The sequence below is a fragment of the Bufo gargarizans genome, chromosome 9 (assembly GCF_014858855.1).
Source record: "Bufo gargarizans isolate SCDJY-AF-19 chromosome 9, ASM1485885v1, whole genome shotgun sequence".
NCBI lineage: Eukaryota > Metazoa > Chordata > Amphibia > Anura > Bufonidae > Bufo > Bufo gargarizans.
Window position 1 is genome coordinate 37,810,517 of NC_058088.1, and position 21,613 is coordinate 37,832,129.

General features: G+C 41.9%; 1 protein-coding gene across 2 annotated transcripts in view; it reads left to right on the forward strand.

Annotated features, from left to right (window-relative positions):
• The window catches only part of DOCK11 (dedicator of cytokinesis 11), a 266,917-nt gene that overhangs the window by 75,310 nt on the left and 169,994 nt on the right, over nt 1-21,613 (forward strand). For both annotated transcript variants that reach the window (XM_044269084.1, XM_044269085.1), the window contains exons 16-26: nt 280-356; nt 4,518-4,702; nt 5,224-5,289; nt 6,230-6,322; nt 6,462-6,585; nt 9,895-10,016; nt 10,207-10,290; nt 13,981-14,070; nt 15,659-15,777; nt 18,583-18,652; nt 21,259-21,384. In XM_044269084.1, coding sequence (XP_044125019.1) covers nt 280-356; nt 4,518-4,702; nt 5,224-5,289; nt 6,230-6,322; nt 6,462-6,585; nt 9,895-10,016; nt 10,207-10,290; nt 13,981-14,070; nt 15,659-15,777; nt 18,583-18,652; nt 21,259-21,384 — 1,156 coding nt within the window. The remainder of the gene's footprint in view (nt 1-279; nt 357-4,517; nt 4,703-5,223; nt 5,290-6,229; nt 6,323-6,461; nt 6,586-9,894; nt 10,017-10,206; nt 10,291-13,980; nt 14,071-15,658; nt 15,778-18,582; nt 18,653-21,258; nt 21,385-21,613) is intronic.

The window sequence follows — 21,613 nt, forward strand, 5'->3', positions numbered from 1 at the left end:
GGCCCCATGTGCACAGAGCCTTAAACAGCTTTCTACCAGAAAATATGTAGTTAGATCATTGACAACCAGAGTCCTAGAGTTTAGTGTCTCCCTCGGTCCTATGCTGTTCTCAGATAGGGTAATATTGGTGATCTGACTGATTCACTTTAGCAGCAAACAGAAGTCATTTTCTAGGGACAGCCTTGCAAAAGTTGCATCATCACCTTCTTTTTAGCTGATGCTTTAAATCTGAAACTAATGTAATGTTTTTTTTGTTTTTATAATATTTTCCCAACACAGACCAGAAAAGACCAAGCTCCAGATTATACCTGGACACCTGGATGTCACTGTGGACTGTGTTCCACTCGACTTTTCAAGTATGTCTTCAGCAACTGTGATATTACAGCAAGAGACGTCACACTAGCTCTTATCTATTAGTGTGGGCATAAGCTACGTTCACATGGGGGCCGGCAGCTGCAACATCAGCAGTGAATTGTAGAACAGCCGCCGCTGATGCTGCAGTCGCTGACTTACCAAGAAGATCTTGTCGAACTGACTGAGCACAAGACACGTGCTCAAGTTTGCAGCCAGTCAGCCTGAACCGGAACTATGTAAAGTAGTACACCGCTCCCAGGCAGGTCCTGAGCGGCAGGCAACCACTCTTATTCATATTCTAAGTTGAATTTCTGACAGTGTAACAGGGCAGTGGCCATTTTTTATTTAATTATCCCCCTAGACAACACGAGCGTCTATTGCTAATTAAGGGTATTTTTCAAATATATATATATTTATATATATGATAATATTGATGACCTATTCTTAGAATAGGACATAAATACCTGATAATTTGGACAAAGTCCCTGCATCCCTGCTAAACAACTCAATGAAAGGGCCGCAGATGAGCTGCAGTACCAGGCACAGCCACAGCCATATGTACGATGCTGTGTCTGGGTAAGCAGTGAACCCCCCCCCCCCCCCCCCCCATTTTTTTCCCCTGATTATTTTGGATGCCAAAAACCCCTTTATTATTTTTTTTTTTTGCTCAGAGACAGATACATTTAGTCTTGGTTTGAGTCGTCATCTTTTAGTTATGTTACACCAGGGATCAGCAACCTCCGGCACTCCAGCTGTTCAGAAACTACAACTCCCAGAGTTCTCTGTTCACTTCTATGGGAGTTAGAATAACAGCCGAGCGTGTTTGCATGCTGGGAATTGTAGTTTCACAGCAGCTGGAGTGCCGAAGGTTGCTGATCCCTGTGTTACACTAAAGTTGATATTTCCTCCATACATAAGATATTCTCAATATTTTTTTCACGTGACCTCTGTTAAAGTTCATGGATTTCCCATGTTTCAACCTATTTGAAGCATATGTCCATTATTTAGAAAGCAACAGAGCAAATTGCAGAGACTATGGTATCTTCTCTGGGGAAAACAACCATTAGTACTGCAGAAGCAAAGAAAATGAATGTTTTATGAGAAAGACTAATTAGTTGAACTACTTTTACAAAAAAAAGAATCCACATCTTGTGATCGTTAATATACCTTAATAGTGTGTAATTAAGAATACTCAGTAGGATTTCTCTTTTTTAGTAACATACAGGGCTAACACAGCTTTCTCCTGACAACCTGGCATATGAATGAATTATTAGATTTTTGACTGATGCTTTTAAATTTGGGAAATTGCTAGTTTTATACAGTGGAGGAAATACTTATTTGACCCCTCACTGATTTTGTAAGTTTGTCCAATGACAAAGAAATGAAAAGTCTCAGAACAGTATCATTTCAATGGTAGGTTTATTGTAACAGTGGCAGATAGCACATCAAAAGGAAAATCGAAAAAATAACTTTAAATAAAAGATAGCAACTGATTTGCATTTCATTGAGTGAAATAAGTATTTGAACTCTCTAACAAAAAAAGACTTAATACTTGGTGGAAAAACCCTTGTTTGCAAGCACAGAGGTCAAACGTTTCTTGTAATTGATGACCAAGTTTGCGCACATTTTAGGAGGAATGTTGGTCCACTCCTCTTTGCAGATCATCTCTAAATCCCTAAGGTTTCGAGGCTGTCTCTGTGCAACTCTGAGCTTGAGCTCCCTCCATAGGTTTTCGATTGGATTAAGGTCCGGAGACTGACTAGGCCACTCCATGACCTTAATGTGCTTCTTCTTGAGCCACTCCTTTGTTGCCTTTGCTGTATGTTTTGGGTCATTGTCGTGCTGGAACACCCATCCACGACCCATTTTCAGTTTCCTGGCAGAGGGAAGGAGGTTGTCGCTCAGGATTTCACGATACATGGCTCCGTCCATTTTCCCATTTATGCGAATAAGTTGTCCTGTGCCCTTAGCAGAAAAACACCCCCAAAGCAAAATGTTTCCACCCCCATGCTTGACGGTGGGGACGGTGTTTTGGGGGTCATAGGCAGCATTTTTCTTCCTCCAAACACAGCGAGTTGAGTTAATGCCAAAGAGCTCTATTTTGGTCTCATCAGACCACAGCACCTTCTCCCAGTCACTCTCTGAATCATTCAGGTGTTCATTGGCAAACTTCAGACGGGCCTGCACATGTGCCTTCCTGAGCAGGGGGACCTTGCGAGCCCTGCAGGATTTTAATCCATTGCGGTGTAATGTGTTTCCAATGGTTTTCTTGGTGACTGTGGTCCCTGCTAATTTGAGGTCATTAACTAACTCCTCCCGTGTAGTTCTAGGATGCTTTTTCACCTTTCTCAGAACCATTGACACCCCACGAGGTGAGATCTTGCGTGGAGCCCCAGAGCGAGGTCGATTGATGGTCATTTTGTACTCCTTCCATTTTCGAACAATCGCACCAACAGTTGTCACCTTCTCTCCCAGCTTCTTGCTAATGGTTTTGTATCCCATTCCAGCCTTGTGCAGGTCTACAATTTTGTCTCTGACATCCTTGGACAGCTCTTTGGTCTTTCCCATGTTGGAGAGTTTGGAGTCTGCTTGATTGATTGATTCTGTGGACAGGTGTCTTTTATACAGGTGACTAGTTAAGACAGGTGTCCTTAATGAGGGTGACTAATTGAGTAGAAGTGTCTAACCACTCTGTGGGAGCCAGAACTCTTAATGGTTGGTAGGGGTTCAAATACTTATTTCACTCAATGAAATGCAAATCAGTTGCTATCTTTTATTTAAAGTTATTTTTTCGATTTTCCTTTTGATGTGCTATCTGCCACTGTTACAATAAACCTACCATTGAAATGATACTGTTCTGAGACTTTTCATTTCTTTGTCATTGGACAAACTTACAAAATCAGTGAGGGGTCAAATAATTATTTCCGCCACTGTAAATATCCTTGTAATTGAAAAAAATATATTCTATTACTTTTACTTATAACACAGTAGCAGAAAAGTAAACCTGGCCATATACATAATGATTATTGTTTATACGGTTAGTAACCTTTCAATAAACTTTGCATAAATCAATAGTGCAGGCGAATATACAAAATGTTGTGTTATACCTTATTAGAGAAAATGCCCCTTTTTCCACTTATCAGGTTCATTATTGTGAATTCCCTTCTAAATCTGTCTTGAGAGACCAAAACAGACTTAGTCAGCTTGCTGAAGGATCGGATTACAATCTCCCATAAACATCTATTGGGAGGGAAGTTGAAGGCGAAGTGAGCTGCTAGAGGGAGAAAGAGACACTTTTCTCTGATACAATATATTACAATTAATTTTTTTATTTACCTGTACTATTAGTTTATGTAAAGTTTGTTGAAATGTAAGTGATTTGTTTTGTCTATGTAGTATTTGCTTGAGAGAGTGGCACCTTCAAGTGTGAATGCGCACCTATTTTATCTTGGGAGTAGCATTCCTCTGCACTTTTGCCCTTCCTATCCAATAGAGCGCCTTGATTAGGTGGTACATATAGGTGTGCTTGCTCCTCCTCCCATTGGTTGCTTGATGCACATGGAGGTTACTAGGAGCAGCACACCATATGTGCGGCGTCTGCGCTCCTGAACATAGAAGCCCAACGGCTTAGGTAGGTTTAGCGTAGGACCCGCCTGACCTGAGACCACCTTGGCGCTTGGTAGGCGGGCACAGATGTGTTTTGATCAAAATATATTGCCTAAATGTCTCAGATTTTATATAACATCAGAGTGGGGGCTTGGTCCATATATAATGCTTCTATCTTCTTTACTAAGTGCATTATCTTATTTCTGTGATTTTCATCAGAACAGGTTTACCAACATTCTTGTCTATATCAGTCATCAGTCATTTTCTTTTTGCATTTTTTATTTTTATCCCTACAATATGTCTATGTGTAGTGTTTTTCAGCCAGTTTTGACTTGTCCTAAATCTTTTATATTGTAGTAGTCGTTCAGTGATAGCCTCTCGCATGCTGATGTAACTTTTCTCTCATCTTTCCATATCATAGAAATGTACATTGTTCTGCAAGGTTATCTATCAGTCCCACTGCTCTTCTTGCTCTTCTCCCATTGACAGCTACTTTCAGTTGTGTGTAATGCATGTGCAGTGGATGTATTGATTGCTCTGTGATTTCTCTCCACCAGATTGTGTGACATCATCATATATACCCGTTAGGCCATATGACAAGGAGAAACAAAACATTGCTGTGGAAGTTGAGGAATTTGTTCCAGAAGTGACAAAGTATTGCTATCCCTTCACTACCTACAGAAACCATCTTTATGTATATCCTCTACATTTAAAGTATGATAGCCAAAAATCATTTGCTAAGGTAAATAGTATTTAGTTTGTCCTCTATAGTTTATAGTGTGTTAAAGGGGTTGTAGAGAAGGTTAATACAAGTCACTTACTAATGTATTGTTACTATCCATATTGCTTCCTTTGCTGGCTGGATTCCTTTTTCCATCACATTATACACTGTTCGTTTCCATGGTTACAGACCACCCTGCAATCCATCAGTGGTGGTCGTGCTTGCACAATATAGGGAAAAGCACTAGCTCATGTGCACTCCCATGGTCCCGGCCACCAGAGAGGCTGGAGCTTTTTCCTACAGTGTGCAAGCACGACCACTACTGATGGATTGCAGGGTGGTCTGTAACCATGGAAACTAGCAGCGCATAATGTGATGGAAAAATGAATCCAGCCAGCAAAGGAAGCAATAGGGATAATAACAATACATTACTAAGTGGCTTGTATTAACCTTCTCTACATGATAAATTCCACTGTCTGAAGTGAGACAACCCTTTTAAGTGTGGTTTCTTCTAATGTATTGTGGTTGTGATTTTTTCTCAGGCTAGGAATATTGCGGTCAAGATTGAATTCCGAGACACAGATGAGCCTGATGCACCAGCTCTGAAGGTTTGTGGTTTTATCTGTTCCAAGAGATGTACTCATTATAAATACATGTGTACAACCCCAGGCACAAAAAGGAAACAAGACAAAGAGAAATAAAACATGAAGCAACTTTGTAAGTAGTCTCCATGGTAACAGACCGCAAACAAACTGATCCTGCAGTCATACTTTCTTCTAACTCTTCTCATCTGTCCCCCACTTCTTGCTCTTTATTCATTTGGTAGGGTAGCAAGAAGAGGACAGTTGGACGGGAGTGTGACTACGCAAGGTTTATGTGTAGTCTGTTACCATGGAGATGCATAGAGCTACATAGGAGCCAAATTATAGGAAATTTCAATCAATAGCTATCTCACAAAAAATAGCTGTAGTGGGGTACGTTCAGTAAAGTTTCCGGAAATTTCAATCAAGACTAGATAGATAAAAATAGATAAATCAAGACTACTTGCAAAGTTGTAAACAAAAAAGGAATTTGTAGCAGCACTTACGGGTTAGAAATAAAGCCAAAAAGTGGTGGTGCCTGCGGTGTTAGGTATCAGACCAAATACCCCCGTTATCTAGAATATAGTGAGAGACCGCAGCACACGCAAGTCTTCAAATGCAGAACTTGTAGTTTATTCACCAAGATAGTGCAACGTTTCGACCTAAAAAGGCTTGAAAAAGACCTATTTAGGTTGAAACGTTGCACTTCATCTTGGTGAATAGCTCTACATTTGAGGACTTCAGTCTCTCACTATGTACTTGCAAAGTTGTTTCCTTTTTCATTTTAGATGCTTTGAAATAATACAAAAAAGAAACATTTGTTAATGATTGTAAATTTGCATCATGCAGGGAGTAAGTCACTTTGATTAATCACATGTCGCACAAGCTCTATATGTGCGTCGTGTCTTAGAAAATAATGCTCAGTAAATGCATTTGCTATAACCTCATGCTTTCTTGTTGGCCGCAGTGTATTTATGGAAAGCCTGGGGGCCCTGTATTTACCACAAGTGCATACGCTGTGGTCCTGCACCATAACCAGAATCCCGAGTTCTATGATGAGGTGAGTATTCTTGTATCACAGCAGTGAGTTCCTTGCTGACCACCTTGTAAAACAGGTAGTAAATGCTGCCATCGTGTGCCATAAATGACAATGTTCGAAAAGCGCATGCACATGTTTTTTTTATTTACTTTTTTTCCAGATAAAAATTGAGCTTCCTTTACATCTTGACCAGAAGCATCATTTGTTATTCAGCTTTTTTCATGTCAGCTGTGACATCAATTCGAAGGGAAGCAGTAAGAAGCATGACAATGCTGAAACACCAGGTAAAAGTGATTGTAAGGGCTCATGCTCACAACCGTATTTTCTTTCCATGTCCATGCCGTTTTTTTGCAGCCCGTATGCGGAACCATTCACTTTCATAGGTCCGCCCAAAAAACGGAAATAAATCCGTGTGCATTCCGTTTCCGTATGCTCCCCCCAAGAAATAGAACATGTCCTATTCTTGTCTGTTTTGCGGACAAAGACATGCATTGTTACAATGGAGCCATTAAAAAAAAAACGGATGCAGCATGGATGTCATCCGTTTTTTATTCGGATCAGTGTTTCAAAGGAGACATAATAGGGAAGTCCAAAGTGAAGAAGTTGGTTGAGGGGGAGTCTTGATGTTGGAGGTCCACCTATTAGCAAACCGCTGCGTTAGCACTGAGTTTTTGTAGGGGACGGAAAGTATTACAGGTACTGTACTCACTGAAAACAACGGGTGTCTGCTGCACATGCCCCGAGGTCTTACAGAACCAAGTGCCACTCTGAAAGTTGCTCTCTACTGCAATACGTGAGGAAGGGGTTTTGACCAGATAACCCTTTCCATCCCTTATTATGCCAACAAGCCCCCATAGAACATCCGACTGAGCTCACACATGCAGTGAAAACAAAATCAATTATTGGCTACATCATGGTTTTGCATTTAGTCCTGTGTTAAAGGGGCTTAATTTAGACTTAAATATCAATGTACTATCGCGTAGTGCAATTGCCCCTTCGTTCAACTGATTAGGGGTTTCCAGAAGTCCATAACCTGTGGACCAAATATGTATTATGGTTTATCTTATGGATAGGCCATTAACCCCTTAGTGAGCAGCCTGTTTTGGGCCTTACTGACCAAGCGTTTTTCTTTCTTTTTTCATCGTCACTTTCCAAGAGCTATAACTTTTTTATTTTTCCATCTATATAGCTTTATGAGGGCTTATTTTTTGCAGGACAAGTTGTAGTTTTTAATGGCGCCATTTTACGGTACACATAAATTTCTGATTAACTTTTATTAACGCTTTCTGGGAGGGAGATGGGTAAAATTGCAATACCGCCACTGCGTTTTTATGTATAAGTAATTTTTTGTATAAGGCCCCTTTCACACGGGCGTTGCGGGAAAATGTGCGGGTTCGTTGCGGGAACACCCGTGATTTTCCCGCGTGAGTGCAAAACATTGTAATGCGTTTTGCACTCGCGTGAGAAAAATCGCGCATGTTTGGTACCCAAACTCTAACTTCTTCACAGAAGTTCGGGCTTGGGATCGGTGTTCTGTAGATTGTATTATTTTCCCTTATAACATGGTTCTAAGGGAAAATAATAGCATTCTGAATACAGAATGCATAGTAAAATAGCGCTGGAGGGGTTAAAAATAAATAAAAAGATAATTTAACTCACCTTAGTCCACTTGCTCGCGTAGCCGGCATCTCCTTCTGTCTTCTTCTTAGCTGTGCACAGGAAAGGGACCTGTGGTGACGTCACTCCGGTCATCACCATGGTAAAAGATCATGTGATGGATCATGTGATGACTGTGACGTCACCAAAGGTCCTTGTTGCTACACAAAGCTAAGATGAAGACAGAAGGAGATGCCGGGCAGAGCGAGCAAGTGGACTAAGGTGAGTTTAATTATTTGTAAAAAAAATGTAACCCCTCTAGCGCTATTGTACTATGCATTCTGTATTCAGAATGCTATTATTTTTCTTATAACCATGTTATAAGGGAAAATAATAATAATCGGGTAACCATCCCGATCGTCTCCTAGCAACCGTGCGTGAAAATTGCACCGCATCCGCACTTGCTTGAAGATGCTTGCGATTTTCACGCAACCCCATTCACTTCTATGAGGCCTGCGCTACGTAAAAAAACGCACAAAGAGGAGCATGCTGCGATTTTCACGCTACGCACAAGGGATGCGTGCTAATCACCGCTCATGTAAACAGCCCTATAGAAATGAATGGGACAGGATTCAGTGCGGGTGCAATGCGTTCACTTCACGCATTGCACCCGCGCGGAATACTCGCTCGTGTGAAAGGGGCCTAAGTAACATAATATCTTTATTGTCTGGGTCAGTACGATTACAGTGATACCAAATACATATAGTTTTTACGTTTTACTACTTTTTTGCAATAAAACCCTTTTTTTTTTAAGACAAAATTTTTCTTACATTGCCGCTTCCCAAGACCCATAACTTTTATTTCTGTGGAATTGTGTGAGGGCTTGATTTTTGCGGGACAACTTGTATTTTTCATTGGTATCATTTTGGAGTAAATGATGGTTTTTGATTGCTTGTTATTACATTTTTCGGTGGCAACTAAGGATAAATTTGCAATTCTGCAATTTTTTTTTTTTTTTTTATGGCGTTCATCGTAGGGGATAATTTACATGATACTTATGTAGTCCGGGTCATTACGGTCGCGGCAATACCAAACATATGAGGGAGACTTTTTTTTTTGCAATTTTTTTCATTGAAAAGCATATTTTCAATTGAAAAAAAAAGCTTATTTTTTTTTATGGGATTTCTTTTATTGAATAAATGTGCTTTTTTGTTGTTGTTTTTTTTTTTTTTTTACTTTTTTTTTAACCACTTATTAGTCCCACAAGGGGACTATCACAGACAACTTTTTGATTGCTTTTAAATTGCAGTGCACTATCCCTATAGTGCATTTCATTTTAATGGCAATGCTATTCTGACATTGACCAGAGAGGCGCGGCCTGCTGGAAATTACTCAGGGCTGGTCTGGGGCCTACATCAGACCCCAGGCAGCCTTCACATACATCGGCACCCCGCGATCGGATTTGCGGGGTGCCGATGGGAGAGGGTCCCCGCTGCACGGCGAACCCGTGCAGTGCTTAGCCTAAGGCCCCTTAGTGACCGCCCTAAAAAGGGTGGTCACTAAGGAGTTAAAGGTACTTTCCAGTTCAAGGAAAAAATTTACAGTAACGAGGGAAGGAATAGAACACTTACATGATGCCCTCCTTTTCATCTTTTTAGTTGCATATCCTCTAATTCTCAGGCTCCTCTTCTGCCATACAAGATGACCGCAACACTTCTCAGACTATCTGATGCACACTGTGTATCGGTAGCCCAAGATACAATCCAAGACCAGGGCTTGGATCCGCAATTTGCAGACCGCAAAACACTACAGCCGTCTGAATGTGATATTTTTTTTTTAACTGAAGGGTCGCTTTAATATAAAAGTCTCAGAAAACCCTTTCCTGTACAAAAAGGCTAGAAAAATACATCATAGTCTACAATGTCGCTAATACTGTCACTTCAGCTGTATTAATAATTGATTAATTTGTTTTTTCAATTATCTCCTATAATTTACAGTTGGCTACAGCTGGGTCCGTTTATTGAAGGAAGGAAGAATTATAACATGTGACCAACAACTGCCAGTTTCTGCCAATCTGCCCTCGGGGTATCTGGGTCAGACGGAGACAGAGACCAAAAAGGTAAAAGATAGAAGGATAGATGGATAGAAAGATAGATGGATAGAAAGATAGATGGATAGATAGATAGAAATATGGATAGATGGATAGGTGGATGGATAGATGGATGGATAGATAGATAGAAATATGGATGGATGGATAGATAGATAGATGGATAGATAGATATTAATTGTTGCATATTTCACTATTCTAGAGCAGCAGTGATATCAAATGGGTTGATGGAGCAAAACCACTATTTAAAATCGGGAGTCATTTGGAATCTACTGTGTATACACAAGTAAGTGCCTCACCTTCACAATGAGCTCTCTCTATCATAATTGCAATATACAGAAGTCAATCATAAGAAATATGTATAGTTTATTCACTTTTATTTGCTGAAAATCTTTGGTCTTAGCACTTTTTCAGTCCCTCAGTGACAGTATACTGTTTGTAGATTTTGGTTAAAAAAAAAAAAAAAAGTCAGTGTTGTATTGTGTAACAATCACTGTGTGTTTCTTTATTTGGCAAAAAGAATGTTAAAGTTTAACACTAACCAGAGTATCTAAAATGAAGCGCCATCACCATGCCTTTATTGAGTAGGTTTGAGTAATAAGGCAGATTAGCTGACGAGAGCTTTGCCTCCCCACAGCTGCTTTTCCGCCACCATCAGAATATATGCAACGTTTAGGGCCACTTTCACACTTGCGTTTTGGGCGGATCCGTCATGGATCTGCAAAAACAGATCAGTTACAATAATACAGCTACATGTATCCATCATGAAAGGATCCGTTTGTATTATCTGTAACATAGCCAAGATGGATCCGTTATGACCTCCATTGAAAGTCAATGTGAGACGGATCCGTTTTCTATTGTGCCAGATTGTGTCAGAGAAAACTGATCCGTCCCCATTGACTTACATTTTGAGCCAGGACAGATTAGTTTGGCTCAGTTTCGTCAAGCCGGACAGCAAAATGCTGTTGGTGTCCGCCTCCAGAGCGGATTGGGGACTGATCGGAGGCAAACTGATGCATTCTGAGCGGATCCTTTTCCATTCAGAATGCATTGGGGCAAAACTGATCCGTTTTGGATCGCTTGTGAGAGCCCTGAACGGATCTCACAAACGGAAAGCCAAAACGCCAGTGTGAAAGTAGCCTAACCCTGTATTGACTCCTTCCACAACCAATACATTAAAATGTAGGCTTGAGATAAACTAATGATGGCGATAGCCACAAAGTCGACCAAAAACAAACAAAAAACAAACAAACTGTGGTGTCATACTAATTAAAAATGTAAATTTAATTTAAAAAATTGAGAAAATGGCACTGAATTTATTAAAAGACACATGTTTTGGCATATTTTGTACTGACCTAAAGTTAGAAGATTAAATCTAAGCCTGCCATGAGCAAGCATAGGACCTACATTTGCACCGTTTTCTGTCTTTAAAGCGGCTCAATCACCAGGATCAACCCTATTAAACCAGACACACTGGTCGGTAGGGCTGATCATGCTTATTAAAACTATACCTTTCTTTAGTCTGTATGCTAAACAGCTGCAGAGAAATCTGCATTTTATTCATAGGCAAATGAGCATGTTCGAGCACCAGGAGGCGAGGCTGAATCCTTGAGTAAGACCCCCTGTACACTGCACATTCCCCCCTCCCCTTGATTGACAGGGCCAGACATGCTGAGGGCAGAGCTGTGTCCTAGCATCTACATATCATATAGTCTATGTACTATAGCTTCACCACACTGAGATCTGCTCCGTATTACTGCTTTATTCACAAGTGCCATATATGATTGGAAAGACACCAGGAATATGTGTTAGCTCATAAGTATAGAAAAAAACTCTATGTGATAATGCTATAGCTCGGTGCTACTGTAAGTGCTTGATTTTGTATGTAGAGATCCCAAGTTTGAATCCTAGGAGAGACTTCCAGGTTTGTTAGCTTTTTATATTTTCCTCCACATTTAGGCTAGGTCTACACGATGACATTTGTCGCGCGACATTTTGTTGCACCAATGTCGCGTGACAATTTTTATAATGGCAGTCTATGGATGGATGGATTTTTCTGCGACTGTCGCGTCGCAGTCGCAACATGTCGCATGTTGCAGTGCGACACCATAGACTGCTATTATAAAAATTGTCGCGCGACATTAGTGCAACAAAATGTTGCGCGACAACTGTTGCGCCCTATCTGTCTCGCGCGACAAATGTCGTCGTGTAGACCTAGCCTAAACCCGTAATAAAAGTATACTGTATATCCTTATTATATTGAGAATAATGTTTTTAGGCTTAAAAAGCTAATAAATATTGCAGCAATGGCATAACTAGAAATGTCTGGGCCCCACAGCACATTTTTGAAGGGCCCCCACCCCCCCAAGCAGTTTCTTCTCAACCCCATCCTTCCGTGCATCCCCCACTCCTGCATCTAGTCAAGATCGCCCTCTTAGACCAGGCAGCGGCTCTATCCATTTCCTACGGCGTCACTGTATATAAAGTAATTTTATAATACTGTTGAGGGGGTCCTGACAATAAAATGTTGTAGTCCTCATCCTGGGTGGGCCCCTTCTGAGTATGGGCCCCAAATCAGCCGCTTCCCCTGCTTCCTCTATAGCTACACCCCTCTATGGCTGGTTTGTTTATAATCATATATTGTGCCTGTTTTAGGTTTGTGAGCATAAAAAAATATTCTCAGTATGGTAAGGCCTTTTATTGTTATTATATGATTATATATTATTCATTATAGTATAGCCTTTTACGATGGGTTATGAGAGAGAAAAAAAAAGTTTATGTAAGTTTCTCCCAGGAATTAAACCTGGGATCTCTACATGCCAAACCATGCCCTTACCACAAAGCTATAGCATTATCACATAGAGATGTATGTTTTTTTTTCCTATGCTTATAAGCTAACACATATTCCTGGTGTCTATAATGACATAGTCTGCCTCTGAATAAAGCAGTAATATGTATATGAGCAGATCTCAGTGTGGTGAAGCTATAGTACATAGTGTATATGATATGTAGATGCTAGGAGACAGATCTGCCCTCACCATGCTGATATCTAGCCCTGTCAATCAAGGGGAGGGAGGAGCGTGCAGAGCACAGGGGGTGTTACAGAGCAGTGCTCAAAGGATTCAGCCCTGCCACCTGGTGTTCAATCTTCTCATTTGCATATGAATAAAAACATAGATTTCTCTGCAGCTGTTTAACATACAGACAAAAGAAAGGTATTGTTTAAATCAGCACAATGAGCCCTACCAGGCAGTACGTCTGATTTAACAGGGCTGATCCTGGTGACAGAGCCACTTTAAATCTGTGGAGACCATGCCTGCTCAACCATAAACCTCACCCATTTATCATGGCTGTTTTCAAAACTTTCAAGTGCCGAGAGAAAGTTGCAAAACTTTTCCGCAGATATGCTGTGTGCCATGACACTTTTTTAAGTGAAAAATCAGGGAATGGCGATTACACTGTCATTATGGTTGGAGTTAATAAGCATGATATTTTCTTACTTTGAAAGTTGTTCATGATTTTGCTATGGATGGTCTTTCCTCAGGATAGACCATCGATATGCTATCGGTGGGAGTTCCCCTCCATTTTGGGTAGCTCTGGTGCCAGAACTCCACAGCTCCATCCATAGTGTAGAGCTGATCTCTGCATCGCTCTTCCCATTCACTTCAATATGGAGCAGCACTACAGTAACCAGCTCTGTCCACAATGGATGGAGCTGTGCTGTTCCAGTGCTGACTGGACTGAGCTACTGCAGAACAGCTAATCGGTGGCGGTGTGGGGTTTGCACCCCTCGCTGATTGATGGCTTATCTTGAAGATCAATGCCATCAATAGTAAAATCCTGGACAACTCCTTTAATACCTGCAACTTGTTCCTCGGCACCCCTGTAGCTCCGGTCCTGGTAATGTCTCTGGGGTTAGTTGTTGTGTCTGCTGGAGTTATAAATGGTTTGTCACTGACACGTTATCCGGTTTCAGGATTTACATCTGCACAATTTCTTTGAGTACTGCCAGAAAATCCTGTCCAGCTCTAAAGATGTTCCCGGGGAGCTTGTGAAATATTTAAAGGTACAAATTGTTTTTTTAATGCTCTTCCATCAGCTTTTCCCAGAGTAATTCTGATCTGCTTCCTGCCACAGAGTGTTTACAGCCACTGTCACAGCATGAATGTATAAAGGAAGGGGAGCGAGCGACACAGTACAGTGATACTTCCATTCATTGGTTACACCCTGAGCGTGCTCTTTGTACAATAGCCTTTACAATGCACTACAACTGTTTCCTAATTGCAAACCCCTTAACAGGTGCATAAAAAATATGGAGGACTGACAGGGATTTATTAATATAGTTTATACATAGTCACTACTTCACATAAGAAAGTGAATAACTTAAAGGGAACCTGTCATCTGGATTTTGGATATAGAGCTGAGGACATGGGTTGCTAGATCGCCGTAAGCACATCCGCAATATCCATTCCCCATAGCTCTGTGTGCTTTTGTTGTGTAAAAAAACCCATGATTTTATAGATATGTAAATTAGGCTACTTACATTTCCAGAGCCCAGCCACCCCCATTGTGAAGGAGCCCAGCAACACCCGCATCCTCCGAATCTCCTCCTTGCTCCCTGACGTTACAAAGCTAGAGCGCCGTGATCTCACGATGCGCGAGCTAGCGCATGCGCGGTGTCGGCATAGTGTTCCTTACCTGTGATGGCATCAGCCTCAGGGAACAAACTGCGCATGTGCTAGCTCGCGCATCGCGAGATTACAGCGCTCTAGCTTTGTGACATCAGGGAGCAAGGAGGGGATTCAGAGGGTGCTGGGCTCCTTCACAGTGGGTGGTGCTGGGCTCCTTCACAGTGGGCGGTGCTGGGCTCCTTCACAGTGGGCGGTGCTGGGCTCCTTCACAGTGGGCGGTGCTGGGCTCCTTCACAGTGGGCGGTGCTGGGCTCCTTCACAGTGGGCGGTGCTGGGCTCCTTCACAGTGGGCGGTGCTGGGCTCCTTCACAGTGGGCGGTGCTGGGCTCCTTCACAGTGGGGGTGGCTGGGCTCCTTCACAGTGGGCGGTGCTGGGCTCCTTCACAGTGGGGGTGGCTAGGCTCTGGAAATGTTAGTAGCAGCTCCTTGGGCTTCTTACTTGCATAATTTACAAATCTTTTTTTGACACAATAAAAGCACACAAAGGTATGGGGAATGGATATTGCAGATGTGCTTACAGCGATCTAGCAGCCCATGTCCTCAGCTCTATACACAAAATCCAGGTAACAGGTTCCCTTTAAGCAGGTCATACACTCTGTGCAAATGTCAGTTGAACCTGCAGATTTTGGTGGATCCAGCTGACCATCTAAGGGTGGTTTTGCACCACCTCATCTTTGGGCAGTGCAAGCGGCAATGGCTGAGCGACTGCTCGATTATACAGACCAATTATCGGGAACAGGGATTATCCTCGATAATTGGCCCGAAATTGTGCTATATGATAGGGCCTTAACATGTATGGGGGCTCCCAACCCTCTCACGACAGCAGATGTTGAGAGTGATTATTCTTCAGGAGATAATTTTACTATGGCTTCACATGATACTTCTGGCAGGTGGAGCTTGCCTGCCATCTAGTGGAAATTTGTATGTATTATAACATTGATCTTTCTTTTTACTTCCCTGCAGTGTTTACATGCCATGGAGGTCCACGTAATGGTACAGTTCTTACCTGTAACTCTCATGCAACTCTTTCAAGTTTTGACCTTACTTTCCAATGAAGATGAAGTAGCTTTAAATTGTACTTTGTAAGTCTGTATTCCATATTGCTGTAGAAGATATGCTCTAAGTTAGGTATATATTTTGTCAGAATATGTTTATATGCACACAAGTAGTTCACTCTTTTTCTGCAGTATGGGTTAAGGCAGCCTATTAGTATGTGTGTATATATATATATATATATATATATGAGAGGCTAAGGTACCACCACACCTCTTACTTTCAGTAGGTTTAGAGCACGCAAAACTGTGTTAAAATAATGGAAAACCCAGGTTATTTCCACATTTCATATATTTGGTTAATTTCCCATACCTATGACGGGAGCTAGCACTGAGAAAAGGAAATAGACAAAAAAAGACAGTTCACACTAAAACATCAAAAGTGAAAATTTTAAGGTTTCTGGGCCGGATGAGTTTACATTTGAAGTCTTTGGAAATAACAGAAAGCAGAATGTATGCAGATGAAACACTGACTCTTTGAACCTTGACTTCAACTATCTGTCAAGTACCGTATATGGAGGATCCATGCATGTTTGGAGGATAACCTCTGGAGTACAAGGTCACCCAAGACCTTAAAATCACGGAATGTGCTAGGTAGGGCTAGGAAGTTCTCCGTTTTGGCTACTTTGGAGCTACAGGACTAGAGTATTCCCAATAGATACCTCCAGAGTGTCTATAGGCCCTCGTACGCAAAGTGTATGCTAAAAGGGTATACAAAAACGTAGTCTACTATACTTTTCTGTGCAGAAGAAGATTATATAAGCGTTATTTCTACAATGGGAGTCAATGGCCAATGTATACCCCTGTATGGTGGCATACAACAGAGGCTTCCATCAGTGTTATAAATAGGCAAGTATCCCTTATATATACAGTCATGTGAAAAAATTAGGACACCCTTTGAAAGCATGTGGTTTTTTGTAACATTTTTAATAAAAGGTTATTTCATCTCCGTTTCAACAATACAGAGAGATTAAAGTAATCCAACTAAACAAAGAAAACTGAAGAAAAGTCTTTTCAAGATCTTCTGTAAATGTCATTCTACAAAAATGCCTATTCTAACTGAGGAAAAAGATAGGACACCCTCACATGTATTCCCTCTTAAATTGGCTCAGATCTCACACAGGTATATCACACCAGGTGCACATAATTAGTAGATCGTTACTCTGCATGTTGAATGAGGCTTGCCCTATTTAAACCTCAGACATTTAGTTTGGTGTGCTCCTGACTGTTGAAGTGAGAGTGAGCACCATGGTGAGAGCAAAAGAGCTGTCAGAGGACTTCAGAAAAAAGATTGTAGCAGCCTATGAGTCTGGGAAGGGATTTAAAAAGATCTCAAAAGATTTTGAAATCAGCCATTCCACTGTCCGGAAGATAGTCTACAAGTGGAGGGCTTTCAAAACAACTGCCAACATGCCCAGGACTGGTCGCCCCAGCAAGTTCACCCCAAGAGCAGACCGCAAGATGCTAAAAGAGGTCTCCAAAAACCCTAAAGTGTCATCTCGAGAACTACAGCAGGCTCTGGCTACTGTTGATGTAGAAGTACATGCCTCTACAATCAGAAAGAGACTGTACAAGTTTAACTTGCATGGGAGGTGTGCAAGGAGGAAACCTTTGCTTTCCAAGAGAAACATCGAGGCCAGAATGACATTTGCCAGAGATAAAGTTGACAAAGACCAGGACTTCTGGAATAATGTTCTTTGGACAGATGAGTCCAAAATTGAATTATTTGGACACAACAGCAGAGGACATGTTTGGCGTAAACCAAACACAGCATTCCAAGAAAAGAACCTCATACCAACTGTGAAGCATGGAGGTGGAAGTGTCATGGTTTGGGGCTGCTTTGCTGCAGCAGGACCTGGTCAGCTCACCATCATAGAATCCACGATGAATTCTACTGTGTATCAGAAGGTGCTTGAAGAACATGTGAGACCATCAGTTAGAAAATTAAAGCTGAAGCGGAACTGGACCATGCAACATGACAATGACCCAAAACATACTAGTAAATCAACCAAAGATTGGCTGAAAAAGAAGAAATGGAGAGTCCTGGAATGGCCAAGTCAAAGTCCAGATTTGAATCCCATTGAGATGCTGTGGGGTGACTTGAAAAGGGCTGTACGTGCAAGAAACCCCTCAAACATCTCACAGCTGAAAAAGTTCTGCATTGAGGAGTGGGGTAAAATTTCCTCAGACCGATGTCGAAGACTGGTAGATGGCTACAAGAACCGTCTCACTGCAGTTATTTCAGCCAAAGGAGGTAACACTCGCTATTAGGGGCAAGGGTGTCCTATCTTTTTCCTCAGTTAGAATAGGCATTTTTGTAGAATGACATTTACAGAAGATCTTGAAAAGACTTTTCTTCAGTTTTCTTTGTTTAGTTGGATTACTTTAATCTCTCTGTATTGTTGAAACGGAGATGAAATAACCTTTTATTAAAAATGTTACAAAAAACCACATGCTTTCAAAGGGTGTCCTAATTTTTTCACATGACTGTAGCTCCAAAGTATCCAAAAAACAAGATTAGAAATGAGTTGAACATTATGGGTTGAGATGCAATGTGAATGGAACATATCCAAATTTTGACAAAACCTGGAAATTCAGCTCATTTCACCTGCAGGATCCTTACCAATTTGGAAATCCATGGGTTTAGCATTGGCCACTTTTATGAATCCATTGCAGTAAAAGAGTATAATCATACATTGGTACACAGCACTGTCTATATATTCTCAGGTAGAAATGAAAGGGGTCTTTCATCCTAAGGTCCTTCAATGCTCATAATGTATAACAAATAGGCAGTTTCCCTAATTCTAATTAATTTAATTAATGCTTTCATTCAAGGGTGCTGCTTCATGTCGTGTCCAAGTACCATGAAGAGGGTTTAGATCATTATCTTCGGTCTTTTATAAAGGTGAGATGAAGATACATTAGATGTCACTATCTACTCATGTTAGGTTTTGTATTTTAAAAGGATTCTGTCACCTCTTTTTACCCTAGATCGCCGCTAGCATGTCCGCAATATACCGGTCCCATAGCTCTGTGTGGTTTTATTGAGTGTAAAAAATGATTTTATATATATGTAAATCAGCCTGGTAAGGAGCCCAAGGAGCTGCACTAACCGTTCTGGAGCCCAGCCGCAATCGCTGTGAAGGAGCCCAGCACCGCCTGTAACCAGGAATCTCCTCCTTGCTCACAAAGTCAGATCGCCGTAATCTCGCAATGCGCAAGCTCACGCATGCGCAGTGCCGGCATAGTGTTCCTTCCCTGTGCTGGCATCAGCCTCAGGGAAGGAGCTGCGCATGAGCGAGCTCGGGCATCGCAAGATTACGGTGCTGGGCTCCTTCACAGGGGAGCGTGGCTGAGCTCCAGAACAGTTAGTGCAGCCCTTGGGCTCCGTACCGGGCTGATTTACATATATATATAAAATAATTTTTCCCCCCTAAAATAAAACCATTCAGAGATATGGGACAGGTATATTGCAGACACGCTAGCGGCAATCTAGCCGTGCATGTCCGCATCTCTATAGGGTAAAAAGAGGTGACAGAATCCCTTTAAATTGGCAATAAACTTCATGTGAATCCTTCGCTACCATAGGAACGTGCTGACACCTGACAGTCATCTCTAGACAAGTGTACGGGAAAGGCTGGATTCCCACCGTGTTTGGACCTCTGCTGAGATTTTTGTTGGGGGTGTATGTTTGAATACCTCAACATGGTTTCATCAGCACAGTCATCTCATTATCATTGGAGGCTGGGAGTTTTTAAGATGCTGTTCCAGGACAGCTTTTCACCTATGCACAGGAGATCTCCACCAGTTACAAGCCCCTTGTTTGAATGAGAGTGATGGTCACATATCTATCCTCATTGGGGGCTCACAATCTAAATGTAAAATTCTGGTCAAATGTTAGGTATGAAAAACCTGTAAAATAAACAGACAAAACAGAGGAGACAGCCCAATGTCATACTAGGGGAAGAGGGAAGGTGGTTGGGGGGGGGCTCTCGCAGGATGGTAGGTTCTATGGATATGAGACCTATGTACACAAATTCCATACTCTGGTATGGGGATCAGTGATGGCCAGTTCGCCCGCGAGCTGCCATCTTAAATCACAAGTCCGGCGATGCACAGGTAAGCCCTTACCTGTGCCTGCGCCGCGAGCCGGTCTGAAAAAAATGCGGTCACCGGGAGCAGGCAGTTCAGAGAACAGCCACCGGGGGCCTTCATCGGGCTGTTCCCGGTGACCACATTTGTTTCAGACCGGCTCACGCCGCAGGCACAGGTAAGGGCTTACCTGTGCATCGCCGGACTTGTGATTTAAGATGGCAGCCCGCATGTGTTCGCGGGCAAACACGGCAAACTGGCCATCACTGACTTGAAGAGTTGATAGACAGGCACTGGGTGTGATGTAGAGAAAAGCAAGCAGAAAAGACCAGACTGGAAGCCACACGAGACCAGAGAAATAGGATCTTATATAAAGTGAAGGGTGCGATGTGAACGATCCATGAGAGAATAGTCTGACCAATAAGTCCAAATCTTCAAAACCCGTTCATGACGATCAGTAGTAATAGAAGTTAGTTTCTCATTAAGGAATCCATGTAGAAATCCAGTCTGTGCTTGACCATGGAGAAATTCAGGAAGTTTTTTTCAATGCTGCTGCTATAGTCTGCTTAGTGGCCAGGAAGAAAGAACTAATCAGTCACTGCGGGTGTGGACAAATTCTCGGATCCGTTTATTAGGTAGTGCTTCCCAGGGGTCTTTCTTAATGTTATATCCGGTCACCGAGTAAATGAGATCCAAAGTCTGTTCACTCTGGGACAATCTAATCTAGTGAGTCCTTTAGCAGTCCGGAGCCTAAACGAGTACGGGGATTCTTTTCCTGGAGGAAATAGGGGCTTATTCAGTAGTGGTAAATGTGGGGATATTAATCGGGCTTAATATTTTACAGAATCCCAGAGTTTAAGGGTTTTAAGAGTTTCTAAAATAAATAGTGCACACATTATGTCCCTTCTGCATACTTAGCCTGTGTTCACCTCTGAGCAGCCTCAAATGTAATAAATGGAGCTAGGTAAGATTCAAAACTTTCCCTTAGGCCCCATTCACGCGACTGTATTTTTGGTCCACATTCGATCCGCATTTTTTGCAGATTGGATGCGGACCCTTTCATTTTAATGGTGCCGCAAAAATTGCGGACAGTAAAGCATGTGCTGTCTGCATCCGTCTGTCCATTCTGCAGTCCCTCAAAAAAGATAAAATACGTCCTATTCTTGTCCGTTTTGCGGACAAGAATAGGCATTGTTACAATGGGTCTGCGAAAAAAATGGATGCAACACGGACGTCATCTGTCATTTTTTGCAGATCCACGTTTTGCGGACCGCAAAATACATATGGTTGTGTGAATGTACCCTTAAAATGTATTTTATTAATTGCACCATAGCTCCTGTAAGACCATTAATGTTTATTTGGATTTTCCCTGATTTTTGTGCAGCTTCATTAACATTCAGTGTTTTGTGATATTTGCAGTATGTCTTCAAAACAGAGAAGCAGCGTTCTCCTCAGACTAAGACGCTCCACGAGATTTTGGCTGCTACGATGATAACAGTCCTGAAGCAGTCAGCTGATTTCCTGGCAATAAATAAGTTACTGAAGGTAATGGGACTGTGCTTGCTGGGTCATGTCAGTGGGAAGTGCGGGGTATGGCTGCCATTATTCTAAGGTAATTGGGCTCTGCTTGCTGGGTCATGTCAGTGGGAAGTGCGGGGTATGGCTGCCATTATTCTAAGGTAATGGGACTCTGCTTGCTGGGTCATGTCAGTGTGAAGTGCGGGGTATGGCTGCCATTATTCTAAGGTAATGGGGCTCTGCTTGCTGGGTCATG